The 10,863-nt window shown below is 43.6% G+C and overlaps 1 protein-coding gene across 4 annotated transcripts in view; it reads right to left on the bottom strand.

The window, feature by feature from the left end:
- Positions 1-10,863, bottom strand: part of SERCA (ATPase sarcoplasmic/endoplasmic reticulum Ca2+ transporting SERCA) — a 45,181-nt gene that overhangs the window by 5,628 nt on the left and 28,690 nt on the right. For 3 of the 4 annotated variants that reach the window (XM_033467458.2, XM_033467478.2, XM_033467468.2), the window contains exons 5-14: positions 9,877-10,263; positions 7,606-8,093; positions 6,499-7,504; positions 6,145-6,365; positions 5,921-6,056; positions 5,680-5,832; positions 5,341-5,474; positions 5,143-5,260; positions 4,946-5,063; positions 228-3,974 (exon numbers count right to left, since the gene is read on the bottom strand). In XM_033467458.2, the coding sequence (XP_033323349.1) occupies positions 3,892-3,974; positions 4,946-5,063; positions 5,143-5,260; positions 5,341-5,474; positions 5,680-5,832; positions 5,921-6,056; positions 6,145-6,365; positions 6,499-7,504; positions 7,606-8,093; positions 9,877-10,263 (2,844 nt within the window). In that variant the 3' untranslated portion in view covers positions 228-3,891. Of the gene's footprint in view, positions 1-227; positions 3,975-4,945; positions 5,064-5,142; positions 5,261-5,340; positions 5,475-5,679; positions 5,833-5,920; positions 6,057-6,144; positions 6,366-6,498; positions 7,505-7,605; positions 8,094-9,876; positions 10,264-10,863 lie in introns of those variants that run through there. The other variant, XM_033467486.2, reaches the window with a different exon arrangement.

Below are 10,863 nucleotides of genomic sequence, written 5' to 3'. Positions count from 1 at the left end.
GATAATATAATGTCGCAAATTGTAATTAGGATACAAAAATTCGTAGCTTACGTGGTAACAATTGTAAATGAGAAAACGTTACCTGGACGATCCAGTCGCTCGGACTATTCCTTTGGTTTGCAACAACGGCGGCGGTCTGCTCCTTGACTGAATAGTTTTCGCACACCAACAGGCAGGAGTTAGCAAAAAGTGTGTCGGGTTTTTGGTGTCGGAGACAACTTCCTCGGTCAGGAGTGTTATTATTATCATTATTATTGTTATTATACATATATACATATACATTAACGGGCGTGGACCCGGTCAAGGGCCCATATTGGTCATTCCAGGCTGACACGACAGTTATCAAATCGATTTTGATCTTTCTGTCCAGAGGATGTATGCAAAAAGTTCAAACAACAACTCCGGGGGACACACAGCATGGCGATGATGGCGATGACATGATTTCTCGACGCGAATGCCGCGGTGTTACGCTCGCGGATCCGCCTCGAGTATTGCTATGATCATCGAACCGCTCCGGGTCTCCTCCCCAGGATTCGACCGCGAAGCATTCATCGAGGACGGTATTCCTTCGTCGTATAAATCAATCTCACAGTTTCCGTACTATTTTGTCAAACTGATGATCGATGAGGTGGCAAGGTACATATACATACTCGGAGGTAATCGTTGGATAAAGGGCAAAATACAGGGTTAGATAAAAACGGTAGATAACAGAGAGAGAAAAGAGAAAGAGAGATAAATAGAGAGAGAGAGAGAGAGAGAGAGAGAGAGAGAGAGAGAAAGAGAAAGAGTGAAGAGGAGAGAAAAAGTGCAGAAGAAGACACGAAGAGGAGAAAGTCGTATCGTAGGTTGCTGCAAACAGATTGGACCAAACACTTGTCACGTTTCTTTTGTATCGAGCGTTGAATGTTTCGTACGCGCGGAAAACGCCACCGTTCACAGCGAAGAATTCGCGTCAAGGTAGGTCGATCGATCGACTTCGAACGCACAACAGTAACATCAACGATATCCTTTTTGTTTCAGTGTTCTGTTTTATTATTATAACAAGTAATGCACTAGGAGACTGTCGCTAATCGCCGATAATCGTCACGATATTCTCTCACTTGTTATAATATCCGGTCTGGATTCGAATACACGATGAGGAGATAAATAAAAACGCGCGATAAATAAACAAACATTTGCTAATACGACGGGGATTGCCGTGGTTCACCTGCGTTTCTCTCTGAGTAATTACAATTTAACCCGAATGGTATATGCAATGAATTCGATTCGTGTACCGGTAATCTGTCGGCGACTCCGTTTGTTCTTCTTTCTACATAGAATCGGCCGTTGCACGACGTCGGACCGTAATATGTATATGTCGGGGCTAATCAATTAATTAATCAATTAATTAATCAATTAGGATCACACCGTGATTCGCCACAGGTGCGTGCTGGCGAATTATGCATCTCAAAAAGAAAACCAAATCATTCGATATAATCGCACTCTATATAAGTTATTAATATTAATTATTAATAATAATATTATTATCATTATTATTATCTTATTATCATTAGAAATAGGTACTTCCTGCACGAACGATGGCGGCTCGTGGCTGTCATCGTCGTCGATCTTTACCATGCTAGGTCAGATACAGAGCGTTATGCAAAGAACCACGCGTGCCGGCTGCTTCTGTCGTCCTCGATGGATCGACAGCAGTTTTCGAGTAATTGCAAAATAGTTTTCTCTACGCGCACGACTCGGGAGATGTACGCGCATCTTGTACATACGTACGCGCCGTGCGAACACTCGCGAACACTTCCGACACGTGAACCCCGCCGAAGAACGGTGTCAACGTCTCCTTTGCGTAACGCTGCCGTAACCGCAGTGCTGGTATTTCGTTTCGTTTCGTTTCGTCGATGGCACTACTCCGTCTCGTTTCCGGTTCCAGATTAGAGCACAATCCACACAATCAAACCAAGTACTTACAAAAAATACGTGTTACCACGAGCGAACGCAAAGCTATTTGATCAACGAGTTTTAGCGAGCGTCGTAGAGCGATCTATGAAAACTTTGTGTTTCCTCTGCATCGTGATCTCCGCGCGATCTGTGCTCGGCGACGCGGCTCGCGAGGCGATCGAATCTCTCTCGACGAGTAACACCGTTTGAACGATGGTGGAACGAAAACGAAAAAGAAAACGAGACCGTGAAGAAGACGAGAAACCAGTTTGAAAAAGTGTAACAATGCTTTTGTGATCGTGACTGGTAACGCGTCGAGGTCGTCGAACGCGCGCGTTCCGTTCGTCTCACGTTCGCACAGGTGAAAATCGTCGAAGAAAGTCTGCAGGTACAAATATCCGATTATTGTTCGTGGCATCGCTACAAAGTAAAATTCTAGTTGCCTCGGAACAGGGGAGAACAAAAACAGAGCACTCACGCAATGTTAGGTGCTGGTTGGGGTAGGTGCGCCGCGGAGGGCCCGAACGGATTATCGCAAACCGGCCGGGGGTTCGCCCCGCGACGCACCCAGGCACGCATGCACGGTACAAACGCCTTTTCTCACACAGTTTGCCTTTGCCTAATTAAGTTTAGTTATGCCCATACCAAAAAACAAAATATAAGAAGAAGTAGTAGAGAGGAAGAAAACAAAAAAAAAAGAAAAGTATCACGCCCTAGCCGATAATAATTAATATTGTTATGCTATCTCGTGTAACGCGGATCAGCGGACGAGACTCTCTCTGCCGCGTAGTCGCCAATCGCAAACGAAGAGGAGGATTACGATGTACAAGCATTTGCATCGGAACGGCGGGGGTGCGTACCACCCCTCGGACCGCATCGTCAGTCTTGTTGCGTTTGCACGGGTTCGAGGGATGGTTCGCAGCGACACGGCTGCGCCATACGCGCCATTAGAAGAAGACTCTTCCCGATCGAAATTTCACTAAACGACAGTCGGATGCGTTAGAAAGGCCCGCACATGTATTCACACGCGGTACTCGGTTACGACGCCCGACATCTCTTCCGTTCGTCGCATGTGGCGCGCCTATTATGGTTCTCGACTCGGCGAGGTGTCCGACCGCGATACTCGCTCGACACTCGAATAGAAAGACCTCTTTCTAATGTTTCTTGTACGGCCTATTTAAGAGGATAAACAAGTACAAAAAGAAGATGCGCGTCGGGAAAAATTACACACACTCTCTCTCTCTCTCTCTCAGGTACAGGGCGACTCGATCGACGTCCCCCTGGGCGACCCGATCGATTTAATTACCGTTCGGAACCGTGTTCTTTTGGAATCTACGAAACCAGCTGCGCGCCGTCGCTGGTAGGAACAAAGATACGTACTTCTAGACCGAGAGTTCTCGTGTTCGGACCACCATCCCAGATGAGAGAGGGGGAGGGGGGGAGGAGGATTCGGGAGATTAATACAATGCGATACGGACTGCCTGGGAACGAGTAATTCTCAATGTCCTTTTGTCCTTAACTTACATACACGAGCCTTTGCAATCCGTACCCATAAATTATTGGTATACAAAATCTATTGTGTGGCATCGATCGTACGACACGTAAATCACACACAGATAAGGTACATGTAAAAAGACCAAGTGATGCGATGAGAATGATGCGTTCTGCTGTGCCCGTTAAACAAACACATGGTGGTAAAATTCCCGTTTCTCTGTCGTCTCTATCGCGCGATCAGCTTTCCGATATTTGCCAGATACTGGATGCTAAATGCATGACTGAGAACAACAACGATCATGATTTTACGGGGCACAGAAATATTCGCTAACTATAGATACAATGATTGCTCTGGGTGGTGAAGTTCGAGAATGTATTAACGATACAATTGTGCATGCATTATTTCTACGGGAAGGAAGACGTAATAAACGGGTTCAAAATGAGATCCATTAATTCAAAATTTCATGCATGCTTGTCTTGAAATTTCACCAACGGATCAGGCAGTTCCAGTTTTGACCTCTTGATCGAAGCAGACACTCTGGAGGCTGAGAATTAATTAACATACCAACTTTAATAAGCAACGGTGAAAGCGGTTAGAGGAGACGAACAATAAATTAATAAATTAGAAGAGCGGGTACGTCTAACGTAAGTAAACCAAAAAGAAAAAAAAAGGAAAAAGAAAATGTATAATGAGCTGCTATACGTGTGCGTTAAAGTCAAGTGTCCAGGATTTGCGACTGTAACAAAATCTGTATCAACATGCTGGATGACCCTGTTCTGTCACTGTATATTCACCAACTTTTAGGATGCTCGGGATTTAAAGCGACACTGGTGTATTTGTTTTGCAGCACAGACATCTAAGACATGTTTACGTTTACGTAGCAGTAAGTACAACTATATTCAAAGAATCGAAAGGTTCGACACGACAGCTATCTAAAATGTATGAGGGTCAAATATCCATTGTGCTGAAAGAGCATGCAAGTATCTCGAAGGGGGGGGATTATTGGCGTGTAACGTGTCAGATTAGAAAAAACATGAACGGGTATTTTCTTGCAGAGGAAAGTTAATGTTTAAAAGGCACTCGTAGAAAATAATTCAACAATCACAATTCGTTTTGATTACGATGGGTGTCTTTATCACTCGGAGCCACTGAAATTCGTACGATTGTAGAGCGACGTCAGGATACGGTGTGATGTGGACATGGTGGGCCTTGATGGCAAATTTGTATGGTTGTACTAACACCATGCACAATAGTCAAACTGGTTAAAATCTCACTTAAACGCACTTCGTTAATAACTTATCTCTCGATCTTCCCGGGCAACGGGGAAGAACTTTAGTATTAAATGCAATTGCGCAAGTCCGAGAACTCAATTATAAATGTTTTCCATGGGAAAAACATCGTCTGTTAGACTAATTATTGTTTCACGGATGTTCTATATAGGGAAAATGTTGCATTGGTAAAAGAACACAGCCCACATTATAATGATCCAATGCACTGTGTAAATGGGACTCTCACCATCTGTAATCTTTCTGGCAATGAATTTCAGGGTTTCATCGAGAAGTACCACTGGGATGGAGAACTTCATAACGGTAAGCCACTCTTCTGTCGTTAGGGGGGTAACTTGGAATACAGACTGAAACAGACAGAATTTAACGAATTACGTAACGCTACGACAATATCACGACGACGGGATAAATGAGAGATTATTATACCGAAAGTACGTCGATGTAAAGGATGACAAAGTGGAGTGTGAAAGAAAGAGCCATAGAGGCAATGAGCCACATGTTAGACCAGGGCGGCATAGTGATGAGAGATTGATTCTCAGATAAACTGAAATAAAAGAACAACGTAAACTATAAATTCATGCTGGTTCAACTATCCCTGAAATGGCGGTGTTTCTATCGCGTTACCTGTTCATCGCGTTCAACATTTCAATGGTTACAAGTACAGACAGAGCCATCGTCATCGGGTGAGGATCCGTGAAGATCTTGCAGTTAACGCCCTTGAATTCTTCCCCACCACCCAAACACGCCAAGTGATGAGTCTGTAATTTGTACAATTCGGAATTTCATTTCGGACAACATTTAATTGTGCCACTTGGGTTATGGTATTGTCCATTCGTTGTATAATTATCATACAATTTCATTAATCTTTGGACACGTACAGATTGCGTATCATAGACAAGAATTAAATAATCCAATAAAGGTCTATAACACAACAAGTAATAACATTAATTATTAAAGCTTTACCAGTTGGTAGTAATTCATCTGTGGGCCATTTGGACTGTACAAGAACCACCACGCGGCTGATCCAACGGTAGCAGCACCTACGTATCCGCCAATAGCCAGATAGCGGAAGAACAGCCAGCCCGAGATAAGGGATTCGTCGGCTTTACGGGGAGGCTACAGTGTTGCAAATAAAAATAACGTTGCTTTGATAAATTATTACAATTTTAATAGAGTTTTGTACATGTAACATCGGCGGTACTACCTTGCTCATGATGTCCAAGTCGGGAGGATTGAAACCAAGAGCAGTAGCTGGAAGACCGTCAGTAACCAAGTTGACCCACAGAAGTTGTACCGGGATCAATGCTTCGGGAAGACCAAGAGCGGCAGTCAAGAATATACTGCCGAGCAATAAAAATATATTACGCATATAATATAACAATATTCATGCTTCGAATATATCACGAGGGAATCACTGGATGAACAAACCTCACGACTTCACCAATATTGGAAGAGATAAGGTAACGAATGAACTGTTTCATGTTGTTGTAAATAGCACGGCCTTCCTCAACGGCAGCGACGATGGAAGAGAAGTTGTCGTCTGCCAACACCATCTCAGAGGCAGATTTCGCCACAGCGGTTCCAGATCCCATGGCGATACCAATTTCAGCTTTTTTCAAGGCTGGGGCATCGTTTACACCATCGCCAGTCTGCGATGCGGAAACAAAAATTGTATACGCTTCCATGAAGATATTTTTGGAAGCAGTTAATAACGGAGGTGTGCAACTGATCAGTGTATCGCGATCGGAGAGAAAGAGTGGGAGTACTAATCAGAGTACTCACCATAGCCGAGATTTCGTTCATGCTCTGCAAGTACTCAACGATCTTCGATTTGTGAGCAGGTTCAACACGAGAGAAGAGACGAGCCCTGGCGCAAGCAGACTTCTGTTCGGACGAAGAAAGATCGTCGAATTCACGACCGGAGTAGGACTTTCCGGTTGTGTCCTCGTCTTCCTCGAAGACACCGATACGTCGGCAGATAGCTTCAGCAGTGGCTTTGTTGTCTCCGGTGATGACGATAACGCGGATACCAGCGGCGCGACACCTCATGATAGAGTCGAATACTTCCTTGCGAGGCGGGTCAAGCATGCCGACAACACCGACGAAGGTGAGGTCCTTCTCGTACGTGTAGAATTTAGTGGAATCGTCAAGGTCCATGTCATCGGGTTTCATGGGATGATCAGCGGTAGCGAGGGCAAGGCATCTGAGCGTGTCTCGGCCGGTACCATACTGGCGAGTCAAGTCCAAGATGCGATTCTTCAGGGTGGAGGTCAAAGGAACCTTGGTAGAGCCGACGCGAGCGTGCGTGCACCTGTCCAAGACACCTTCGGGGGCGCCCTTGACGAACAGTTTCGGTCCAGTGCCCAGCTTGCTGGGTTTCAGAGGGACGCAGTAAGACGACATAGATTTGCGATCGCGAGAGAACTCCAAAGTGAACTCTTTCTTCCATTTGGTCTCCATATCTTGTCTGCAAACGATGGCAGAGTTACGTCTGTCCAGTCCAATCTTCGAAACGCCGAACGGGTTGATCTTCTCGGCCAGAACAATGAGAGCGGTTTCGGTAGCCTCTCCGACTTTCTCGAACGCCTGTTTGAACTCGTTGAAGTCGATGGCAGAGTCGTTGCACATGATGCAAATCGTACCAACTTCGTGGAGCGTCTCGAAGTCCTCTCCCTTGATTTTCTTCCCCCTCAAGAACGTCTCGCCGATGGGTTCGTAAGTCGAGCCGCTGATCTCGAATTCGTGGAAGCTGCTGTCGTTACCCTCGATCTTCTCGAAAATGAACATTCTGCAACAAAGTACCATCGACACGTTGTACCTATTCAAAATACTCGCTCGATACCAAATGTCAAACTAGACCAAGCATTAATATACATCCTGACGACATACCGGCTAACAGACATCTGGTTAGTGGTCAGGGTGCCAGTCTTGTCCGAGCAAATGACAGACGTGCAACCAAGGGTTTCGACAGACGGCAACGAACGGACGATGGCGTTCTTCTTGGCCATACGACGGGTACCTAAAGCCAAGCAGGTCGTGATTACGGCCGGCAAACCCTCGGGAATAGCGGCCACGGCAAGAGCAACGGCGATCTTGAAGTAGTAAATAGCTCCCTTGATCCAAGATCCGCCATGAGCAGGATCGTTGAAATGCCCGATGTTGATGGCCCAGACAGCGACGCAAATTACGGAAATAACTTTCGACAATTGTTCACCGAACTCGTCCAGCTTCTGCTGCAGGGGTGTCTTGATCTCCTCTGTTTCCGACATCTCGGTACGAATCTTACCAATAGCAGTGTTCAAGCCGGTTCCAATGACAACACCGCGAGCTTTACCTGCGGCTACGTTGGTACCGGAGAACAGGATATTTTTCTTGTCCTGAAATCAGAGCGGATTTTTATTCGTCAACAAATTCTCTGGGAACGTTGGTCCTGGAACTCCTCGGAGCTCGCAATATTTTTCACCTATTTGTTAAATTACTTTTTGCCGAATGCTTTATTATACAGCACGATCGACGCGATGCTCCTCGGGGCACGTCCTGTGCGTTAATCGGACCCTTCTTTTACGAGTTAATTTAGGGTTTGACGCGATTCAAGGGTTAAAATATCTTGCATATTAATATTTTTTGCATTAAAATATATCATGATAGCTCCAGAGAATATATCCATGTTATATGAAATATTTTAAATAAATGCGAAACACAAGTTGCTTGGATGATAAAGCTTAAAATGCAATCGTATTTGGAGTTACTGGCCGCACAGCTGGAACACCGACAGAACTTCCATAAAGATAAGTGAAGCGAAGTATAAAAAATTTTATTTTCGTCAGCAGATAACTTTATTATACTGGGCATGTAGGTCAAATCGCAATTAGTTGTCGGACCCCGGCAGCAGCGGCTAGGTATGGTATGTATACTCGATGTTGCTCCATTTTGGTCTAAGTGATCGAATAATTCCAGGGTGGATCCACCCAAGCATGCGGTAATTAGGTGCCCTACTTCTCCAGACACTGATCGGTGGTCTAGGATAAGTGGAGTATAATGCCTATGTACACCAGGGGACAATAATTTTGGTTTCTCGATTAACCGCATCTCTCATGCTCGCGTTTGGACCGTGTAAATTATGAGATGTACTTTACGGTTACACGCATTTTATTTTGCACGAGGTAAGCACGTTTTTTTCCAGTATCAAAAATTAATACAAATGCGTTTGATCGACATTCATCAAATTTCTGGTCAACATTATTGAGAATCTTTGTCAACAGATTTCTTCAAATGTAAGATTTAGTCTGAATGATGTATCTAATACACGATTCAACTTTTACACCGTCAGATTAGAATTTTGGTCGCATTATCAGTTGTACGCGATTTCATTTCCTCGTGTATTTCATTTATCTCGTATATCTTATGAAATACCCGGGTCCCCGGCAAATTTTTATCTACCTGGGTAAATCACGAGTAGCCCGAGTACATATCTCGTAAGTAAGAGTCATACTTCCTAAACTTCTGATTACCTAGATAAGAGCTTACATTATTGTATACAATACACAAGACGGGCCAAAGATAGTGACACAGGTTTTTCTTGGAAACGTCGCTTCCATTAAGCGTATTCGTTTGTTATCGTATCAAGCCAGTACTATTATGAAGCGATGAAAAATATCAACGTCGATACAGAATAATTTTAATATTATTTTTTCAAGAACATCTTCTTTGTTCGAGACCTTCTTTGAACAACGATCAAGTACCGAGAGAAATGGACTAAACGACTTGAATTTCTTTTTAGACGATGGCCACGACCAAAATGCTTTTTCTTAAATTTTGCTACTACTTAAAACGGCAAAAAAAAGGTCTAGTAGACTGGTTCCTTTATCGTCTAAAGGCCACTGTATATACGTTTTTTAACCCTTTGCACTCGAAGCTATTTCAACTGTAAATCCAGAATAATTTTTCTGGCTTATAGTATTTTTATTTTATACGACAAAGTGCATTTTATGCATATGAAATTGACTCTTGCGACTCACGCAACAGTTACGCCCTTAACAATTATTTAAATCTAAATTTTGTTAATATAGAAATGATCTTAGAACGCGATATAACAAATTTTAATGATGCCTCAGAGTCACCGCTCGAGTGCAAAGGGTTAAGACAAGAATCGGTACCCACCTGGTTGACAGCACGCGGGTCGGGAACAGGATCGGTGTGCTTGATAACCGAGATCGATTCACCGGTCAGGATAGACTGATCGATCCTGAGGGTGGTGGAGAAGATCTTGGTGAGACGAATATCGGCTGGGATCTTGTCACCGACGGACACCTCGACGATGTCCCCGGGCACGATCTCTTTGGCTCGAATTCTTTGGACACCGGACTTGTCCTTTCGTAAAACTTTGCCCATCTCGGGCTCGTACTCCTTCAACGCTTCGATCGCAGACTCGGCGTTACGTTCCTGCCAAACACCGACCACGGCGTTGGCGATAAGAATGAGCAAAATGACGAAGGGCTCGACGAAGGCAGTGAAAGCATCTTCGTGCTCTTCAAATAAAGCTAATACCTGCAACAAAACGGGGTGCCATTTTAGACAATTTATTCAACGGAATACCATTTTATACTATTTATTAAACAGTGTACCATTTTATACCATTTATTAAACCGAGTACCATTTTATACTATTTATTAAACAGTGTACCATTTTATACCATTTATTAAACAGAGTACCATTTTATACCATTTATTAAACGGAGTACCATTTTATACCATTTATTAAACAGAGTACCATTTTATACCATTTATTAAACGGAGTACCATTTTATACCATTTATTAAACGGAGTACCGATTTTTTCAGCCAACTTGAAGGTAATAAATACCTATGCAGCTTTCGCGTCTTGCAATCTGCGCGGACAATCTTTTCCAAGGAATTCGAGCATAACATTTTGTTCTCAAGATGCTATACTTTTAAGAAACATAAGATTTTACTGCCTTAAGGCCTTAAAGAATGAAATTATCTAACTCGGAAGACCGATTTCCTTTTGAGAAAATTAAAATACTCGATGCATGAAAATACCGGTTGACAATGACCTATTTCTGGAGAACTACGTACGAGTATAATAATCTGCACGAACTTGTACACACGTAACAATGACTTCTCTATCT

Source organism: Megalopta genalis, chromosome 6 (genome assembly GCF_051020955.1).
Source record: "Megalopta genalis isolate 19385.01 chromosome 6, iyMegGena1_principal, whole genome shotgun sequence".
NCBI classification, from domain to species: domain Eukaryota; kingdom Metazoa; phylum Arthropoda; class Insecta; order Hymenoptera; family Halictidae; genus Megalopta; species Megalopta genalis.
This window is presented reverse-complemented; position numbering and strand designations above follow the sequence as displayed.